The following is a 22,923-nucleotide window of genomic DNA, read 5'->3' as shown; positions in this document are numbered from 1 at the left end:
GTACATGAATTGTATCTCAGTAAAGCTGTTTTTTAAAAATATTATATCAAATTAGTCACTGCTGGACTAATACAGCAAATAAAAAGCCATGACGTTAGTAAAAACTTATGACTCCTCTAAAGTTCTAATAGTCACAGAATTATAGAATTTACTTATTCTCAAATTATAAATGCAAAAAAACTGTTTCATATTTACAGTGTTAACTAGAAGATATGAACCATGATACAGATTAGAATAATATACCTTTATTACTAGACTAAAGCTGCCTTTTTTTTCCTTTTTTTTTTTTGCTGAGGAAGATTCACTCTGAGCTAACATCTGTGCCAATCTTTCTCTACATTTTAGTATGTGGGCTGCCAGAACAGCATGGCTGCTAACAGAGCGGTGTAGGTCCACAGCCGGGATCTGAACCCAGGCTGCCAAAGTGGAGCATGCTGAACTTAAATACTAGGTCACTGGGGTTGGCCCTAAAGCTGTCTTAACAAAATGAAAATTGAATGTTCTTAATGCTACAGCATTAGATAATGCAATAGTGTTCAAATGTGTAGTTACCAATATATATTTACATATATATCATATGTGAAGAACACGAAAACAATTAAATAAATGCAATGACTTAAAAACAGAAAACCCAGATACCTACTGCTGTCTTTGTAGACTAATAAAACGCAGGCCATTATCTTCAAAAGTTCAGCAACAACTACTGCTGTAGAAGATAGATAACGAGGTCCCTCCTCTTTTAAAGTCCTAGAATAACGCATTGTTAGAACCAAACTGGTAGTCTGAAAGACCAAAATTCCCAAGGAAAGGTACTTTAAGTTGGCAGACATTGTTTTATCTTCATCTACCTGAAAAACAAAATAAACAGGGCTAATAAACAAAACTAGAAAATACAGAAACTAATATTCAGGCATACCTCATTGATTGTACTTCACAGATATTGCATTTTTTTTTACAAGACCCTCCACCACTGAAAAGATTATGACTCACTGAAGGCTCAGATGATGGTTAGTATTTTTTTTAGCAATTAAGTATTTTTTAATTAAGATATGTACTTTTTTTTAGACATAATGCTATTGCAGTTAATAGACGATATAGTATAAACATAACTTTTATATGTACTGGGAAACCAAAATATTCATGTCACTCACTTTATTGCAATATTCACTTTATTGCAGTGGTCTGGAACCGCACCTGCAATATCTTGGAGGTACACCTGTATTAAAAACCAGTAAGAGACTTCTGGCTCCAGGCAAGATGGAATAAGTGCATTCCACTCATTTTTCCTGCTAATTACAACTATAAACCCTGGACCAAAGACAAAGCAACTACCAGAAGACTTTGAAAGGTGAAGAAAATAAGACAGACTTTCTAGAGACTTCAGATCTTCAGCAATGACCCAGCAATGAGTTCCTTGGAGATTTTTTGCCACCTATGTATCTCACCCTGGGTGCTACAGCAGTACAACCCAGAACCACCAACAGGTATAAATCAACAACAAAAAAGGCCCAAGAAAAAAACCCATGGTCTCTAACCAAAGGACTGGGAAGACAGCAGCCCTGCAGGACAGAACCCTCCAAACTGGGTGCTGTGTGATCTGTGAGGCAGAGACTTACTGACCATCCCCACCCTGCACTAAAGAGAGCAGACGTGACAGCCCTCTACCCCTCCCACCAGGGGCTGCAGCCACAGACTATGGGGGAAAAGCCCTGTTGACTATTCTTGCCCTAACAAGGTAAATGCCAGCAAAGAGGCAGCACCTTTCATACCTCCCCAGTGGCTATCCACTAATACAGAAGATTTAAGTAGGATCCAAAGCCTCATAATGTAACACTCAAAATGTCCAGGATACAATCCAAAATGAGTATACTCATCATACCAAAAAACAAGATAAATCTCAACTAGGATGAGTAAGGATAATCGACAACAACACCAGAGTTGATACAGATGTTGGAATTATCAGACAAGAATTTTAAAGAAGTTACCAGAAAAATGCGCTAACAACAAGCAATTATAAACATTCTTGAGAAATTTTAAACTCCCATAGTTGAAAACATAGTATAGGAGTATGTACCCTCTACCCAACTTCTGCCAATGGTAAAAGTTGCAAAGTTCGTATATTTTCCTGAAAGTAATTCAGTATTAGCTCTAAGAGACTCACTTTTAAATCTGAAAATACAAATAGGTTAAAAACTAAAAGTACAGGAAAAGATATGCCATGAGAAAAATAACTATGAGAAAATTGGAGTGGCTATATTAATATCAGGCAAAATACATCACATAAGAATTATTTCTAGAGCTAAAGAAGGACATTTCATAATAATAAAAGAGTCAATATATCAGGAAGACAGACCGCTATAAATGTATATGTGCCTAATAACATAGCTTCAAAACACATAAAGCAAAAACTGACAGAACTAAAAAGAAAAACAGGTAAGTCCACAGTCACAATGTGAGATTTTAACCCACTTTTCTCAGTAATTGATAGAACCACACACAAAAATACCACTCAGAATTCAGAAGATCTGAACAACACTGTCAACCACTATAACTCTGTAGACATGGAGATGCTCCACTAAGATCCTCCTTCAAGGAAAGACAACGCACTGTGTGGTCAGTTTACTGCCTCTCCATCCAAAGTCACACCTTTTGCCTCAAATTCAATGAAATCCCAAACAAAATCCCTATAGGTTTTTTTGGTAAAAACTGACAAGCTGATTTTACAATTTATATGGAAACACAAAGTACCTAGACAACCAAAACAAGTTTGAAAAGGAAAGCTAAAGTAAAAGGAGTTAAACTACTGAAATTCCAGACTTACAATAAAGCTCTAGTAATCAAGACTGATATTGACACAAGGAGAGAAGTATAGATCAATGGAACAGAATAAAGTCCAGAACACGATCCATACATATTTGGTCAAATGATTTTGACAAAGATACCAAAAAGAAAGGATAGTCTTTTCAACAAATAATTCTGTAACAACGAGATACCTGCATGTTTTTTTTTAAATGAACCTCTACCGTTATCTGCCTCATACCAAATATTAACTAGAAATGGATCACAGGCATGACATAAAAGCTAAAACTATAAATATGCAAGAAGAAAACATAGGAGAAAATGGTAGCTGCATAGAGATAAGCAAAGATTTCTTAGATAGGATACAAAAAACACAAACCATAAAAGAAAAATATGGATAAATTGGACATGATCAAAATTAAAAACTACTCTTCCAAAGATATTGCAAAAATAATAAGAGGCAAATCACATCATGGGAGAAAATATTCTCAATACATATATCTGACAATGGCCTTATATCCAGAATATATACAGAACTTGTAACAACAAAGTAAGTAAAGACAACTCAATTTAAAATGGACAAAAGATTTAAAAGCATTTCACCAAAAAGGATAAATAACTGTCTAATAGGCACATGAAAAGATGTTTAACATCATAGTCTTCAGAGAAATACAAATTAAAACCACAATGAGATACCATTATAAACCATTAGAATGGCTAAATCGTAAAAATTGATGCTACCAAGTGCAGGGAGGATTTAGAGCAAATAAAACTCTCAACATTGTTAGTGGGAATGTAAAATGGTACAACCACTTTGAAAATGTTTGGTATTTTATTAAAAAAAAAAAAAGAATCTTTTCATATGACCTAGCAATTCCACTCTTAGGGGTACTCAACAGATTTCAAAATACATGTCCATAACAGTACTTGTACACGAATATTCATAGGAGCTTTATTTGTAACAGTCAGTAACAGGAAATAACCCAAATACCAAATAGGTGAATTACTAGACAAATTATGGTACATTCATACAATGGAATACTACTCAGCAATAAAAAGAAATGAAATACTGATACACACTAAAACATCAATGAATCTCAAAAACATACTGAACAAAAAAAGTTTTGACAAAACAGTATATACTATATAACTCATTTAGATGAAATTCCAGAAAAGGCAAAACTAATCTGCAGGGGTTAGAATTGGGGGGTTGAGTGCAAAGGGATAGCAAGGAATTTTTGGTAATAGAAATATTCTGAATCTTGATTGTGTGGTGGTTATAACATTATATTCATTTATCATAACTCACTGAACTGTACATTTAAAATAGGTACATTTTATTGTATGTAAATTATAACTCAATAAAGTTGATTAAAAAAATTAAAGATTGAAGACATACCAAATAGTAGCATTCCTCACCAGGCTTTCCTCCTAGCTTTGGTTCTGGCTCTGATTTCTTTGGATTAAGGTCAATGTCATTCTGTTAGTCTGTTCTTCACCTCAACTCTATCTTTTCCATGATTCCATATTCCACCCTAAATTTTATTAATATGAACTCTGTTTATACTACATCTCTTTAGAGCTCTTACAACCAAGCCACCATTTATGGTTCTAGATATATGATTCTTTTTCTTTCCTTACCTCATAAGTATTATAATACCACGTAATATATTCAAACAGATTCAACAATCATTATTTAGTGCCTACAGTAGACACCATAGCTACAATATGGCCTATCCTTGAAGGCATAAAGTCTAGCTTAGTAAATTTAGCAATTCTGATCTCCAGTAGAATATACCCCAAACACAAACAATGTAGCACCATGAATATAAAATTTTTCAATGGTGAAAAATACATATAATGATTGGAAAAAAATATCTTAAGCATTTCATTTGAATTTCAGAAAAAAAATCTGAATATCTTTTTGTCACATATAAATTAGAGAATCAAGCTTAGAGGAAAGAAAACATAGACGTCTTTATCAACCATCTATCTCACTTTTCTAAATCTGCATTAGCAAAAGAGTCCTAATGTGAAATAAAATTACAGCATTTTAGGGGTAAAAGATGCTTTCAAAATTATCTAGTACAATCTCGTTATTTTAAAATCAAGAAAATAGTGAACAGAGAAGTTAGATGACTTGTTCAAGGTCATAAAATTACTAATTGGAAATACCAGGTTATGTAGTTACATATCAGGTTCCCTAGCTCCTGCTACATGCTACTGTAGAATTCCAGAGGACATCCTGGTGGCCTTAACTCTCTATGGAAGGAGAGCAAGTTGCCAACAATCTACATTTGGCATAAGAATCTGATTCTCCTGGAAAATGTCAAACAACGATTTCAAACATGTTCCAGGAAGTCTTTTGTTTATTCTGTCCAACTAAGACCATAACTTACCTGCTATAACAGCATTCCTCTAATTTCTTTTCAAATGAAAATTTAAAAGTCAGCTTCTAAGCTAGGATATACCATTTTTATAATTTTGCTTTTCCATTTCCAAGCATATACAACATCAATACAGACATTCACCTTAATAATACAGTTCTTAATTACTAATACAGTTCTTAATACTCTTAGTCTCCTACAATGTTTTTTATTAAGTCTGTGAGATAATAGACAAAATATATATTGGTCTCTGCCCCTGGCTCCTGACACAGGGCTCCTGACATCCTGGTAATTTCCTGGGTGACAGGAGTGTCTTTTGTTCTAATGAGGTAACTTTGGGTGGGCTTCTGGAAGGCTCCTGGATGAGGGCTGGTCACCAGAAAGAACCATAATTAGAAGCTTGGGATTTCTCAGCCCCACCCCCATTCTCTTGAGAAGGGAGAAGGGCTGAAAACAGAGCTAAAGATCAATCATGCCTATCTGATGAAGCCTCCATAAAAATCCCAACAGTATGGGGTTTGGAGCTTCTAGGTTGGCGAAAACATCCACAGTGTGTATAGAAGCACTCTATTCCACACACACAGAAGATCCTGTGCTGGGGACCCTCCCAGACCTTGCCTTATGTATCTCTTCATCTGGCTGTTCATCCATATCCTTTAATAAACTGGTAAATGTAAACTAGTGTTTCCCTACGTCCTGAGCTGCTCTAGCAAATTAATGGAACCTGAGGAGGAGGTGGTGGGAACCTCCAATTTGTAGCCAAGGTGGACAGAAAGTTGTGGGTAACCTGGGGACCTACTACTTGCAACTGGCAACTCAGGTAGGGTGGGAACAGTCTTCCAGGATTGAGCCCTTAACCTGTGGGATCTGATACTATCTCTAGGTGGACAATGTCAGAATTGAATTAAATTGCAGGACATTCAACTGGTGTCGCAGAGAATTGCTTGGTGTGGGGGAAAACTTCCACACATTTGGGACCAGAAGTGTCAGTGAAGTGTTCTGTGTGAGGAGTAAAGGAGGCACACAGGAGAAAAAAACTGGGTTGTTTTTCTAATAAAGTCAAAAAGTAAAATATATATAAACACATGATTATTTGTACTAGATAATCTATAAAGAACTACAATTTAATTTCAGCTCTGCCTAAGGGCAGGATAAACTCAAAATGAAAAAAATCAAAATACTAGTATTTCTAAGATTATACAAATATGTAGTTTGGTTTTGGAGTACAATACAGGTAAAACTAAGTATTTTCACTTAATACAAACCATAAATGCACAGCAACTCCATATATTGAAAATCAACCAAAACAAAGATTATGTTCCACTTCTCTATAAGATTAACATTGTTTCTTCATTTTAAAGTCTACAATATTTTCCTATTATAATTGAAAACAAACTTTAAACAATTTCATGTTAAAATTTAATTTCAGTCCAACCTAGATTTCTCTCTTACCACCTAATTTTCCTTCTTTTATCCTTTCAGGTGTTGCCAATCTTCCGGTTCCCAGATTATTCTTTGTTTCATAAAAATTTCTTATCTGAGAAACTTACATACCAATAATCAACAAGAAACTGTGCTAAGTTCTTTCACAAATGTAACCTCATCCTGTTTACTGTCAAAAACCTCAGGAACCAGTCAGCATATTACTGCCCACGTTCCTTTAAGGACCCACTTGGGGTTCAGTGAGGCTCTCACTTTGATAGCAGGGTCAGAAGAGTCCGGATGCTTGGATGCTCCACTTTCACCTCAACAGCTAAGACCTGAAAACTGCACTCTTCCTGATTACTACAGTAAATGACACCATTTCATTCTGATGGCTTTCCTTTGTTTTGCTCTGTTTTTTTAAAAAAAGCATTTATTATTTTATTTACTTTAAAAAGTAGTATACTCTTGGATGAGAACAATGTAGAAACTTTAAAATTATATTAATAAGTAAAAATTTGAACCATAATCCCACCACCCAAAGTGGTATAGAGTCTGTCAATTTTTCTTATTTCAGTTTTTTGGAAATCCCTAAACCCCAGGACTTTAGCAGCAAAGGGAAAATAAAGTACCTAGACCATTTCATATTCCCACCAAAATGATTTCAACAACTGTTTGGGTTTCTTAGTTATACAGAAAATAGTCTTGTAATCACAAAGTTCCCCCATTTATTTAAAAAATAACATCTTTCTTGAGGGAAGAAAACAGATATTGAAGACACAGGAAAGTACCAAGAATATAACAAACATCCATGATTCCACCACCCAGAACTAACAAGTGTCAATCTTGTCATATTTGCTTATCCTTCCTTTCATAAAGGAATAAAACATTACAACTAAAGTCAAAGTTTAAATCCTGTTCCTTTCCCTCTCCCCAGCAGGAGCCTATTATCTTGATTAGAGTATACATTTCCTGTCTACTTTTCAAAATTTTATATACATATATATACTCTTAAGCCATACATATTTTAATATACATACATGCATCAAACTGTATACATTATTCAGCACCTCTCTTACTTTATTCAGCATTGTTTTGCCACTACATGCTACTGTGTTGATATATAAACCTAGTTCACTGCTTTGAACAACTTTATAATGTTCCATCAAATGAGTGGACCTTTTATTTACCCATTCTTCCACTGATGAACATTTAGGATACTTTCTTTTCCTTTTAAAGATTTAAATTTGAAAATTTTAAAATTTCCTTAAAATTTTTCAACAAGTAGCTCCTAAATATTATATAAGCTACAAATATCGTAAGCTATTTTTCTAAAATTTAATATTTTATATGATTTCTCAGGTATCTTCCAGTTCCAACACTAACACACACACACACTCCTATTAATCTAATTTCAATTTTTTCATCTAAGAGTTTTGTCTGAATTTTTAAACTGTAAACTTTGAGTGTACATACATAGTAATATACAACTTATGTAATACTTAACTATTGGATAAATAAGAGTGTATAATTGTTTTACAATAACATATAATTGTAATCTTTGTGTACTGTAATCTTTGTGATCATATATACTACAATCACACTGATTTAATACAAGCAATTACACTACTGGAACTTTCAAAAGTCCTTTGCACAAGGAATATATCAGGGTTTGGTCAGTTGCTCTAATAGATCTTGCACTTGCTTTCCAATTACTGTTTTTCCTCTGAATTTTTAAATAAGTTTGATATTTATAAAGTTGAGTTTCATTATTTTAAATCTTTTCTCACCTCTTGGGAGAAAAACGTACAGCAAAACTTCACTCATCTAATAAGCTCTATCCATTTGGATTTGATAAGTTTGGATGATCGCTTGGTTAGAACTTACTTTTGCATTTTGTACAAAAAATATTAGTAAGTTTACTTAGACTTCAAAGAAGTTCTCAGTAATTATTTAATAGTCTTAAGAAAAAAAGGTTTTTCAAACACTCTAGAAGGTATAATTTAAGTACATTTGATATGCTAATTACATGTCCCTCATTTTCATTAAAGTATCTCCCAAAGATCCCTGCTTTATAATTCTTTGTCAGCCAATTCTGAGTTACTTTACAGGCTCTAAATGTTTAAAAAATATACATTACATAAGGTATATTATTGCTACCGTCTCCACCCCCAAATTAATCAGGATTAGTCAGAAATTACTTGTTTACACCATCATTATTGCATTAGATATGTATTAACTAAGTTCTGAAATATTCAAAACACTGTATACTAATAATTTCTATTCCTTTTTCAAACTGATATGTAGCTAGGTAAATCTGAAAATCAGTCTGACTCTTATTTCAAAGAGCTTACCAACATATATGTACAATCTTTAGGTCTATGTATGAAGCCCATCATTCTACTGCGACAGTAATATCTGTATTTTACCAATATGTCTCCAGCCACTAAAAGTCTTAAAAAACTAAAAGTTTAGTCCATGTTTTAAAACTGTAACAAAATTTATACAGATTTTTAAAGACTACTAAGTACCTAAGAAATTCTGCAAATCACTTTTCCTTCTACTGTAAAAACAAAAGGCTGAATTTCTAACTTATGGTTTTTATTTTATTTATTTATTTATTGTTACAGATTTTATTTTTCCTTTTTCTACCAAAGCCCCCTGGTACATAGTTGTGTATTTTTTTAGTTGTGGGTCCTTCTAGTTGTGGCATGTGGGATGCTGCCTCAGCATGGCCTGATGAGCGGTGCCATGTCCGTGCCCAGGATTCGAACCACCAAAACCCTGGGCCATCGAAGTGGAGCATGCGAACTTAACCACTCAGGCATGGGGCCAGCCCCATAACTTATGGTTTTCAGAGTGAGATATATTTACAATTCTAAACATCAGTTCTGAAATATACTCAGTTCTGAAATATACTAAGTATAATATAACAATCTACTAGAGGTTAATGACATAATAGAGTACATATGAAAACACACAAGTTATAAAGTGCTATGCAAACATAAGTTCACATTACATACTAGTCAAAAAGAGCTATTGGTGTAAAAACAAACCGTTTAAGGTTTTTCCAAGTAAATGAGCAGAAAAAGTAAATACATACAGAAATGCTGACCTCAGCTACAATTTTTTGTCCATTATCTTCCATGATGCCAAAACTTTAAAACTGCCACTTGTAACTGTACTCCAAATAACAACAAATAAAATTCATCACAATTGGCTTTACTTCTGACACTGGCATTTATATATAACTTCTTTTCAAACTACCTCAGAAGTAGATACAGTATTCCCAAAAAGTAGCAACAATATGCTGCACTTGCAGTCCATAAAAATCCCATGGAAAATCTAAAAATTGTATTTTTTATAAAAGTGAAAGAAATATGAGTCGAAGGTAATTTGCACTATTGGTATAACCAATTTTGTGTCTATGATAGAAATAATTACTTCCACTAAATTATTTCACTCTTAAATGCTCACAAAAAGCAAAATCCTGCTCAATAACACTTTACAGCTGACCCTTTACCATCTGTGGTTCCTATTACATTCTAAGTTGAACAGCTTTTCATTGTTTCTCCTTCCCTTTCTTCCTCAAGGTGTCAAGTGTCTGTTTACATAAGACAATATGACCTGTATGTAAGTTAAAGTACTGCCAATTTTTAACTTGTTCTTTCACAGATGCAGAATTCCACTCCTACATTCAGGTAGAATCAATAGTACTTAAATATTTCTTCAACTATACAAACATAAAACCTATTTGCATACTAATTTTTAGATTAAAAATTGTTCAGTACTATTGTACTCATTAAGTAAAGTCAATGATTGGGAAAACATAATAACCTAATTAAGTATAGCTGTAAGACCCTCTTTGAATGGATGATGCCACGTAAAAATGTTCTCCTTCCCACCCTCCCAGTTCCCCACCCCTGTGCTATTCTGCTCTACCACTTTTCTGCTATGGTCATTTCCCCCAACTTACAGCTAAAGGCAGAAGTTAAAGGTATTCTACAAAGAAGAGATACAGTCCACAGGTTCTAACCATTAGTAAAGGCTCAAGACTAAAGAGATTGGGGGCAGAAGTGAAAAATAAAGGTATCACACAACTCTCCACAACTGATGATCAATATTTAATACATATTTACTATGGTCAGGCACTGGGACGAGCATTGGGTACACAACAAAGAACAAAACAAATAGAATCTGTTTCTTCATGGAGCTTATCCTCCAGCTTAGAAGACATTTAAATAATTCAAAAAATAGTCTAAGTGTGTAAACTGCTATGACATAGCACACAATAGGAAAATATCATAGGGAAATTAGGGTCCTTGGTTAAACTCAAACACATTTCCCAAAATCCTCTTCTCTGTATGGTGCCAAGTGAGAACTGGCTAAACCAAAATCTGCACAAGATCTGGATGGCAGAAGTGAAGAAACAGCCATTACTCTCAGAAGATGCTCAGGGTTAAATGTGCTGAAACAGAAACAGAAGTGCCAGCAGGCTCCATTTTATCCTCTCTTCCCTGCCCTCAGTCAGCTCTTCTTCCCAACTGCTGACCCTACTAAGCAATAGTGAGCCCAGGCTCTCCAGGAGATTTTTGACTGGGGACATAGAGAGACAGCTACACAGAAATGACAGCTTTCCATAAACTTTTCCACCAGCATCACTGTATGGTCCCACTCTGGCTGCAGGACATGGCTGACTTCCTAGATTCCTGTGAAAGCTCTGACTTGCCTACCTGCACCAGTCTTTCAGGAGGGCTGCTGAGCGACTTTTCAGTAATCCTCCAACACTCTCTTCTTTGACCTTCACTTCCCCTGCTTCTCCCACAGTTGTGAAAAGTCTTATTCCTATTATAAATTCCTTATTCCATAGTGGTGAAGTGTTCTGTTTCTCTACTGAGCCCCAATTGACACAGTTTTTGGTACCAAATGTAATTCCAAGGTAACAGAACCACAACAACAGGAATATAGAATCAGTTTTCTGATCTGACTAGATTTAAGGGCATTAATGACCCTATTACCAGTGGTAAAGGAGACACTGGTAGTTCACCATGCCAAGGCAAAAATTACTTAAATTATCACCTGTAAACACTTATACTCTAGATAAGGCTTTGGGTGATCAAGTAGTAGCTGCCACAAACATGGTATTGGAAACAGGCATATAATGCTGTTCACTGGTTGCTTCTAAGTGAACTAGAAAACTTGGAGAAAGAAAATAATGAACTTGAGGGCCTAAAATTTACAGCCCAAAGTCCACATAAGGAATCAGAAAGCTTTATAACTGCCCTAAAACAACTTCTTATCTCCTTTGGTTACAAGGTCAACATTTCTGAAAACCACATCCAAAGTCTGATCTTGTAGTAGGCTGAAATAAAAAGCAAATTGAGTTTAAAACTTTACAGGTTTTCGGGATCCTATATTCTACATATTTTTATAATCTCTATATTCTAGCACATGACCAGACATCAAAAGATGCTTGAAGATATTAGTAGGCTGAATAATGGTCCCCCAAAATATCAGGTCCTAACTAGAATCTGTAAATGTTACCTTATTTGGAAGATTAAGTTAAGATTATTCTATATTAGCTAAGAGAGCCCTAAATGCCAACACAAGTGTCCTTATAAAAGATAGAAGAGGACAACACAGATACTCAAGAGAAGGCAATACGAAGATGGAGCAGAGAGAGATTTGAAGATGCTGCCCTTGAAGACTGGAGTGATGCAGCCACAAACCAAGGAATGTTGGCAGCCACGAGAAGCTGGAAGAAGAAAGGAATGGATTCTGCCTTAGATGCTCCAGAGGGAGCACAGCCCTGCTGACACTTTGGTATCAGCCCAGTGATAGTGATTTTGGATTTCTGGCCTCCAGAACTGTGGGAGAATATATTTCTCTTATTTTAAGCAACCAAATCTGTGGTAATTTGTTACAGAAGCCACAGGAAACTAATGTAAGTATCTAAGTCTACATTAAAAAAATTTTATGTTTCTCCATTCTACGTCTACTCAGGCAGAAAGTATTTAATATGTTTAGAAGGAAGACTGGTTAAAATGAAGATTTCAGTATTCAAAAGAATTAATAAATTACTAGGAAAACTGAGTTATACTGAAGAGTGCATAGATTGGTTCCTGGTACATAGTATGTACTCAATAAATATTTTTAAAATAAATGCCAGACTGAGTAACAAACCAAGGATACCAAATAAGTGAGATATTACTCTAGTGATCTTCTGCCATGGGAAATGCAAAGCCCATCCACTTGGTTCACAAAACTAAACGGTTAATAATAACATTTCTACAGGGAAGGTAATGACTTGACTAATGTTATAAAGTAATTCTTCTACTATGGCTCATTTCAGAAAAGACCAATTTCTTTGCTATTTTAAAGGACATAAATTGCAGTACAGATTGGCACTATTTTTAATTGTGTCTTTGTGTTTATAGCCTGAAATTTTTTTTTTTTCTGGGAAGATTGGCCCTGAGCTAACATCTGTTGCCAATCTTCCTTTCTTTTTTCTTTTTTCTCCCCAAAGCCCGAGTACATAGTTGTATATCCTAGTTGTAGGTTATTCTAGTTCGTCTATGTGGGATGCCACCACAGCATGGCCTGACAAGCAGTGCCTAGGTGAGTGCCCAGATCCAAACTGATGAACCCTGGGCCACCAAAGTGGAGCACATGAACTTAACCACTCCGCCACAGGGCTGGCCCCCTGAAATATTAATAGCATATGATCAGATATAAAGTTTATAAGCTAAAAAACAATTCCCAATTTTAAGTTTTCTGTCCATACTAGACTATTCTCAAACTAACTCCTTTAACATAACTTATTGCCAGTTTCAGGTACACTACATGGGTCAAAACATGCCATCTGAAATATATCTATTTATATGCAGAAGGCCTAACATAATATAATCATTTTATAAGATAGTGTTGCTTTTCAAGCACTAACATTAACAACAAGTTCCCAGCATTTTCTAACCATTTTTCAAGTGTTTAAGTATAAAAATGTACAAGGTAATCAAGAATAATGTTTAGCTATTTATTTAATTCAGCCTGAGGATACACCTGAAAGGTGACGGGCCTTAAAAAATTTCTTTTTGTAGCATTTGCAAATGGTAAAAATTTTAGAAAAATGTGTTATCAGTGAAAATAACTGAAACTTAATAGAACATATGGAATGAGCTGGTATTTTTGGATTTATGGTCTGACAAGCTTCAAGAATTTTAAAACTTTTTCTAATGCTGGCTGTTAACTGTGCTGGGGTAATTACCATCTCCCCTAAGGACAAAATTCCAGTGTTAGAACTCAAATGCTGTGTAGTGTTTTTTTTTTTAACCACCATGCTTTCTAAAAATGAAATCGCAACCACTCCCTGGTAAACCTACAGTCTTAGAAGTTTATATACACTATGGACTTAAAAACTACATAGAATATGAAGACATTCCAATTACCTTGTTCAGTATTTACTGTTGAAGTCTCATGTCACTCTGTGTCCTAACTGATGAGGACAGCCTTCAGATTCTCATAACTCTAATCTATCCTCTCTACAGCAGATATCTTAATAAAATGTAAATCTGATTACATTCCTTCCCTGTTGGTAAAGTTTAATTGACTATCAAATAGAAGATACACATAAAACAGTCCCTGATTAACCTCATGAATTTCCTGCCATAAACTATTACCTGTCTCGTGCATTCTTTGTTCTTCATGCATTCTTTGTACAAAATATCCCTCTTCTTAAAAAACTCTTTCCTCTTCTTTACTTGTAGAACTTCATACAATATAGGTTTCCTCTCGGTGAAGTTTTCCTAAGTCTTCCAAGCAGACTGAAACCTCCCCTTTACTATATTCCTGTGCCATTTTGCACATATCTTTTATAACACCACTCATAAATGTTATCAAACTAATTTGTTGACGTATATGACTTTCTTTTATTCATCATTGTATGTCCTGCATCTCCTTACCAGTGCCTGTCACATAGTGTACGTATGCATGCACATAGGCATTTACTTTATGTTGGATTTATAAAAGAATAAATAATTTCCACATAAATTCTCAGAAGGGAAGAATGAGCTCCTCCTGAATTAAGTCTCTCTGTATAATACATAAAAGACAGGTGCATGCTGAAACTGGTTCTCCTTAAATGTTTTCTAATAATCGCAATTTCACAAGTTAAATTAATAAAAGAAGATTTACTGAGCACCTACAGCATGACAGATGTACTAGCTGCTTTACAGACAGGCATTATCTCATTTAAATCTCCTTTAATCTGTAAAAGGAGATATCATTTGCTTTACAGATTTAAAAACTGAGATTCTGAGATATTAAGTATATAACTTGCCTCCTATAACATGTCAGAGCTCAGAGACAAAGCAAGCTTTCTCTTAGTCAAGGCTACCAACTCATGGCCCATGAATTTTGCAGTAAGCCTCTTGCATGGTCTTTGCAGTAAAGCCTAAGTGTTTAAGTCTGTCTAAATTTTAGAGGGTCAGTCAGCACAGTAAATGAGAGTATGCCTCTGGACTCAGATCGCCTAACTTCACATTCTGTCTCTACTGCTTCATAACTAAGGAAAATTACTTAACCTCTCTGTCCCTCCTTTCCCTCATCTATAAAATGAGGATAAACAATAGTATGTACCTCATAGGATGGTTATGAGGATTAAAGGATATAAATCAGATAAAGTGGTTATACTACTACAATGCCTTATTTGAATATTCACTTTATATTTATATATATAAATTATATATATTATATATTATTTTATTTATGCTTATATATTTATTATAAATATATATATTTATATTTATATAATACCTTTATAAGACTTACTCATGTTAGAAAATGCTACTAGAAATGTTTAAAATTGGCTTATACAACAAATGAATTTAGAAAAAACTTCTTATCCAGCTTTTACAGAAAAAACTAGGCAGAGAAGGTGTAAAGTCATCAGTGGACACTTTCTTACTAGAACAATCTGCTTTCTTAGCATTCTATCTGATGTGACCTAAAAGTTTCCGCTCCATCTTGACTCTAATTTCGACTATATTATCCGACCTAGCATACTTTTTCAACCAAAATGCTCATCTCTAGACAGCAACTGGTTCTTTGGTTTCATTTGAGATGGTATCTCCAATATAGACGATAAACGAGTAAGAGTTCTACGCAGGCAATCTGGATAGAGAAGCTGAGTAACAGTCTAGCTCATAAAGCAAAAACTCTCACATTTACATACCAAACACTCTCAAATTTACATAGCAAAAGATCCAAAAAACAATCATTAAAAATATATAACCACAGCACTACACTCCTTCATTAAAGTTGACAATTAAGTTGAATGTACTTAGGATACACTTGCTTTTTAAAGGTTTGAAATCTAATGTTAAGCTACCAGTTCATACATATTGATATAAACTTTAAGTTCATACACATGAACGACATTACTAACTGCCCGTTTGATGAGGTTCAAGCTATTTCAGTTACCCAGACACGTCTACAGTGTACTCTTAATTTTTTTGCAATTTCACACACACAAAAATTCCACGGCAGATTAATATTAAATAGAAATTTCCCTCTCTAAAACTTTCAGGAAAAGGGAAGAAGCTCAAAACTTAACTCCACAGTTACTGAATGATAGGATTAGGCTCTGAGAGACTGAGTTGATTCTAATATTTATCCAGTCATTCATTCAACATATTGATCCTACTGAGTGAAAGAAACATTTGAAGATACAAATTATATCCATTTCAAATATAACTGAGGCAACCTAAAGAGTATATGCAGGACCTAGGGCTAATTATTTGACCTGTCTGAACTTCAATATTCTCATCTATAAAATGGGGGTGATGAAAAGCAGACAGAGCACCCCCCAAATATACCACTTTGGCATATTGATTATTTTGAGCTGTAGGTACTCGAAAAACAGCAAATACAAGGAGAGGCTTTCTGTGAACTTCTATTACCTGCCTAAATCCTCTAAAAGGAACTCAGTTGTCATAAATCCCCTCCCCAGAAGAGTTTCACCAACCAAGGAGAACTGACTCTTATCACAGGAAAGGAGACTAGAAGTCGGCACCATACCGGAACTTTGTCACAAACTATCATAGTTCCCTTCTATTCTTCTAAGGGCCCATTCATCTTTGCTAAAAATCACTTAATCTCCCCTAAGACGCCTACATCTCCTCCCTCGCCTTTCCCTATTAAGATGGTATAGAATTCCCTGAATTCTAAAGCCACCTCTTTGCATCATTCATTTTCCCTGAGTGTGTCCCATGTATATGTGAAGTATACATGTTAATAACCTTGTTTGTTTTTCTCTTGTTAATCTGCTTTTTATTACACGAGTCTCAGTTAAGAACTCAGAAGGATAGAGGAAAATTATTTTCCTCCCCAACAGTTTCTGGTGACAGAGAAAGGATGAGATTGCTGAGATACCCTACTCACTCCAGAGCCTGCAGATGGGATCCTGGGAGAACTGGCAGAAGCCAAAGACAGGCAAAAATTCTTACGAAAAGTCAGCTGCCCCTGATCTTTGTCTGTAAAGCCCAGTTGAGACAGGAAGGTAAAATTTTACATTGCCCCTTCCTTTCCAAATTCAGATTAGCAAGAGAAAAACATTTGTAAAAATTAGTTCTCTGAATTGAGACTCTTGTGAATTTGGTTTTGGGATACCCATTGGTTATTGATCCTTGCCTTCCCAGGGACGGCTATTACTTTCTTGTTTGTCTCATTGTGTGTCCCAAGAACTTGGCTTGACTTTCTGCCAGCACAGGGCATGAAGGTCATTGGTTCTTGTGTGTGCAAGTGGCTCAACATCAAACTGGGGGTGCAAAAATACGGCCAGACAGAAATGGGGGTTTCACCCCATTTGCAGTTAGCATCCAACTGACTGTTGCCAGGCCAGGGGTGAGTGAGCGTGGCATGTTGGCCAAGTCTTTCCTTTTTTTGGCTATCTTTGGGAGTTATTCTGGATCTTGGGAGGGCTGCTTCTTTTGGATGCTCTTTGGGGAATTCTCTTGCATCATGATTAAGTCATAAAAGGTTTACTGATTTTGGTTTTGAGTCACTTGATAGATATACTTTCGGTTTAAAAAAAAGGAAAAAATAATTTTAAAAAAGGAGTTCAACACTGTCAGAAATATTTACTGTTTGTCCTGACTGAAACCTGATAATAAGATATTTGAAACAACTTTTTTAAAAAGAGCTCTACAGTAAAAAATTAGTCTAATTAGAAGCTGATAGTCAAAGCCTAATGGGAGCTATGTTTTTTAAGGCCTCTCTGTTCTACTTCATCCTGTTTCTCCCATGGGAACTTCTCAGTTGACTGAAATCCTCTTCTTGGACCCCTGTGGACTATATGTTCCACCAACTCTGTCCACCTCCTTCTTGTTGGCACAGTTTTGCTGAGGATAATTTAGAACTTCATTGGCTTCTTTTAGAAACTTAAGATCTCCCCAAACTGGCTCCTCTAAGACCTCTTCCTTCCCATTGCTTCTGCTCCTCCTCCTTCCTTTTGCCACCTTTGATCTTCCATTCAGTTCCCTTGAATCCTTTCTTACATCCGCCTTCAAACTCCTACCTTCCCCATCTGTCTGTCGACCCCTGCTAGACTTTTCCCTTGCCACTTCAGCCCTCAGATCCCTACAGTCACTTATATAAGGCCCCTATCCTCTATCAGGGGCTCTCAAGGGACTCAGAGAACCCCAGAAGCAACTACCTGAGGCTGAAAAGGGAAAGGGAGCCATTTGGAAAATGGGAAAATGAAAAATCTTAAAAGTCTTTTCCACAAATACTAGTAGAAAGCTTTCGCCATCTCCACAGGTAACCTTATCTAATTCCATTTGCACAAAACACAATTTGGATCCAACTGTTCTTTTATAAACTAGTGAGTTTTGTATTACTGTACTTGACACATGGCTAAAATTTTAAAAAGACAGTTATAAGATCTCTCTGTGTTTGCATGTTTGTGTATATTATAGATATGTGCTATTTCTTTCTCTGGATGGTACTGCCAACATTAATTTGTAAAAGAGCTCAATTTAATTGACTTAAAGAAAAAGAAGTGCTATATTAATTAAACCTTCTCTCAGAGAAATATAGAAACTAACTCAAATGTTTTTAAGCTCATGTGATTCAGGTACTCTTTGGTAAATAAGAATATCGTTAGTTTAGTAAAAACAAGCAAACAAAAAAACCCAACCAAACAAAAAATGGGTATGTCTCCAGAGTTGTCAGCATTAAAGATAATGCAGAGATACAACTTTTTCTACCTGGGTTTACTAGGTAATAAGTTCATATTAGCTCTATGTTACAAAATTTGTCAACGAGAAAAATAACTTAAGATGATGGCTGGCTGTTTAATGTCTCATGAAGTTTTCATGAGTAATGAAAACATACTTGTTAAAAGGAAGTCAATTAAATATTTGTGCATAATATCAGATACGATCAGCCAGCTTTAAGGAACTAAGGTTGACTTTATAGAGCCAATAAAGCTCCTTTCAAAAAAAAAAAAAAAAGCCTGGTATCTTGCTTTCATTGTTCCCAGCCTTGCTAGGTGAGTAAGGAAGGTCACTTCCTGGCAAACCCAATGAACCTTAGGATTTCTTAGGGATCTCGAGAAGAGAGAAATTCACTCACTCTATAGGTATTGCAGGCAAAGTGTGATGGTGATTCCTTGGCTTGGCATCGTAGCCTTGAAAAGCTTTTAGAAGTCCAATCTGAGATTCCTTCTGAAAAGCTCCAGCAAAGCAGACTTAAAAAGACCCTATGTGGTCAATCACCATTCTTGCTGCACTTATGCAAATAATCTGGCCAAGTTTAATGAGACTAGACTTAGACTGCAAACAAATTAGTCTTACTGTGATTATCTTTGGTAGAAATGGAGATGACTGTAGAGAGAAAAAATCATGTTTCAGTAGCACACTTTTGTGGATATCAGATTCTAGTGCTATTCACAGTCTTTGAGGTTTTATTATCTACCTGTAAACTGAAGTGGATCCTGAATTCTTCCAGTTTCCTCCAACACCTGGCAATGACTCTCCAAACTAACATTTCTAATTTTCTCTCACCCTCCTAAGTTGGAATTGCTGAGAACAAAAGCTGCCCTGTTCCCAAAGCCCTGCAAGCTGAAGCCGGACGACTTGTGCTCCTGGAGACAAGGATAACTCTTGTGTTGTAGTGTAACCTCATTTCAGATTTTTACTAATAATCTTAAATTTGAAAATGCTTTTCTGTTCCATGTTTTAGTACTTCATTTGATCCTAGTAATAAATCTTTGAGGTAGTATAGATAAATTTCTCAAATAACCATGGTAAAATGCAAATTTAACAAGTATTATAAAATTTATAAAGCTCAGCACACAAGAGGAAAAAAAAAGTTTTAGAGTGATAGTAGACTTCAGAAAGCTTCATAAGAAGGAAGTGGCAACTTCCAGTCATAAAATAAATAAGTCCCAGGGATACGGTACAGCATAGTGGTTATAGTTAATAATACTGTATTGTATATTTGAAAGTTGCTAAGACAGTAGATCTAAAAAGTTCTCGTCACGAAAAAAAATCTGTAACTACATGTGGTGATGAATGCTAACTCGATTTATGGCAGTGATCATTTTGCAATACATACAAATATCAAATCATTGTGTTGTACACCTGGAACATAACATTACATGTCAATTATATCTCAATTAAAAAATTAAACACAGAAGGAGGCGGCATTTAAGGCTTTAAAGAACAAGTAGAATTTCTACAAGGATGGTAAGGAAGGCCTTCCTTGTAGGAAGAAAGGATGTAAGCAAAGACCAAGACAGGTAGGCATAGAGCATGTTCAGAAATTACATTTCCAAATAACTACTATGGTTTAGCTAAAAAATACTATATGTGGAATAAAGTAGTAAAAAAAAAGAATGAAAGGTACATATTGATCTGACTGGAGCAACGAACGGCTTCAAATTTGGAAGTGCTTTGAATGCCACATTAAATAATTTTACATTTACTCTGGAGCTAAAAGAGCATCACACAAGCATTTCTGTGGAAAAATTAACCAAAGAACGAGTAAGACCCCCGGCTTTAAAAAGTAGCAGGCAGGAGAGTGACTGGAAGGGAGACAGGCTGGGGGCAGCAAGTCCAATTTGGAAGCCACTGCACTAGCGCAAAGAAGAGGAAAGAAGAGTCTAAAACATTTAGCACAGGTAGTGGGAATGAAAAAGGGAAAAAGCAAACTGAGATGCTGAAGAGGTAGAATCAACACTTGGGAGGAACGTTAACACCCGAAAGGTAAACTTAGAAGAAATTCCCTTAAAGGAAACCGCCTGAGTTTACCAGTGAAAATGAGTAAGAGCACCAAGTGAGAAACTGTCCCAAATTTCACCTTTAACTACCAAAAGTGGAATGTTGATTGAAAACAAAACACTCCGGTTCCATTTTCAAATAGCGCACGTAACAGAACATAACAAAAGATTCAGTCTCCTAAGCAACGTCCACGACCACATTTAATACTGTTCTTTAATTCATTTGAACCGACGTTCCCGAGAGGCATTTTAACTGGTTTATACAAATGTTAATTAAAATCCTTCCTTCTCACCACTCAGAACCCTCCCCCAACACACACACACACACACACGCCCACCCTCACCCCTGCTCTGACAGAAAGCCCACCTGGCCTCGGACAGCCCCTGCACACGTACAAGCCTTACCAAGGACACCCTTTCTGTTTCTCGAAGTTCCTGCGGCTTCTGGAGCATAGCGTCCGCGTCTGGTGGCTCGGTGCGGGAGCTCAAGGGCCACTCACTGAGGGAGTGACCGCCACTTTGGCCCACCGGCCACTTCGCTCCGCACGCCCCAGGCTCTGAGGCACACATTGCCGATTTCGCTCGCTTGACACACCCCTTTCCTCGGGCCCTTTTCCTTCTCCACCCAGCACATTCCTCACGTCGTTCCTCGGAGGTACCACGTGTCACTTCGTCCACTCCCACCCCTACCGACCTAGTCCTTAAGGACTTCGACACCGTCCCCTCCACTCAGCCGGGCTTCACACAAGCCCCCTGCACGCCGCCTCCGGCTCCTGCTCTGGGAGCCGCCCCGGCCGCGCCAGCAGCCTCTCGCGCCGCCGCCGGCTTCCCCGCGCCCGCCGCCCGGAGCAGAGCGCCATGCTCACCTTCCGCGCAGCCCCGCCGGCCGCGCGCACTGGGGGCGGCGGTGCAGCTCCGCCGGGGACCTCAGGCCGCCGAGCCCGCCGGGTCCCCGAAGACCCCCGACGCGCAGCGCCGCCCGCTTCTGCTGCCGTCGCTGGCGCCAGCCCCTTGCGGCCCGGGCGTTTCCGGGTTCCCGCGGTCCCGTCTCCCAAATGCTCCGGCTTCCTCCTCGGCCCGGGCAAACGCCGTTCCCGGCTCCCCTCCGGGGGCCCCAGCTTGGCACTTGCCAGCTCCGTCTCGAAGGCGAGGTCCCTGGGCTGCTCCGCGGGCAGCCCCCAGCGCCAACTTCACCGTCCCGTCACCGCCTAGGGCAGTGGCTCCCGCTAGATGGGTCCTAAGGGGACGAGGCAGGCGGGGTGACTCCTGCCGCGGGCCTCTGCGGGGGCTGTCTGGTTGCGGAGGATGCCAGTGTGTCCAACAGCTAAAGCAAAGGCAAAGTCCTTTGGGGCAAAGTACCATTTGAGGGAGTGGGGAGGCGGGTCCAGAAAGCAAACAAACCCGCTTCTAGAAATCACTGTCACTGACATTGAAAACACAGGAGATTAGCTCTGGCGCTGGCTGCCACCCAGTAATGTGGAAAAAAGCATGTTCACTTGGCAATGACCGCTTCTCCCCCCCTGGCTGAGAGCTTGAGGCTGAGCGCAGCCCAAAGCGGCACCACCCGGGGGCCTAGTGCCATTAACCAGGAGAGGACAAAAAGAGCAAATGGGGCCAGAGGATCTCGGAGGTACAGGGGACTAACCCCTTTCAGGCTCCATGGATCCCTTACACAACATCACTCTTTAAAGTCCTTCCAATATCTCTGTTGGAAACCTTCCAACCACTGCAGCCCATTCTGGTGCTGTTCAGGATGAAATGAATATTCTAGGTCCAGTGCGATCATCAATAGTAGAGTAGAAGTATCCCTTAAACTTGCTTAATACATCCATTTAACACAATCCCATAAAACAACGCCGCTATGCATTAAACCTACGTCTCTTTGTACTGCGAATGATTAAAACTACGTCCAAGAAAGATACGAGAAAGAGAGAGCAAAAAAATAAAATTAAATAACTGTGTTAGAGTAGAATAACTGGCTTTAAAATTTTCTGTAATATGATCTTGAAAAAAATCCCTGTGTGGTGGAATTATATT

The 22,923-nt window shown here is 37.2% G+C and overlaps 1 protein-coding gene across 2 annotated transcripts in view; it reads right to left on the bottom strand.

The window, feature by feature from the left end:
* The window catches only part of SLC35A3 (solute carrier family 35 member A3), a 43,121-nt gene extending 21,052 nt beyond the window's left edge, over nucleotides 1-22,069 (bottom strand). The window contains exons 1-2 of one of the 2 annotated variants that reach the window (XM_046645507.1): nucleotides 21,753-22,069; nucleotides 644-848 (exon numbers count right to left, since the gene is read on the bottom strand). In XM_046645507.1, the coding sequence (XP_046501463.1) occupies nucleotides 644-830 (187 nt within the window). In that variant the 5' untranslated portion in view covers nucleotides 831-848; nucleotides 21,753-22,069. Of the gene's footprint in view, nucleotides 1-643; nucleotides 849-21,291; nucleotides 21,435-21,752 lie in introns of those variants that run through there. The other variant, XM_046645505.1, reaches the window with a different exon arrangement.
* Nucleotides 22,070-22,923: the final 854 nt, after the last annotated feature.

The sequence above is a fragment of the Equus quagga genome, chromosome 18 (genome assembly GCF_021613505.1).
Source record: "Equus quagga isolate Etosha38 chromosome 18, UCLA_HA_Equagga_1.0, whole genome shotgun sequence".
Lineage (NCBI taxonomy): Eukaryota > Metazoa > Chordata > Mammalia > Perissodactyla > Equidae > Equus > Equus quagga.
This window is presented reverse-complemented; position numbering and strand designations above follow the sequence as displayed.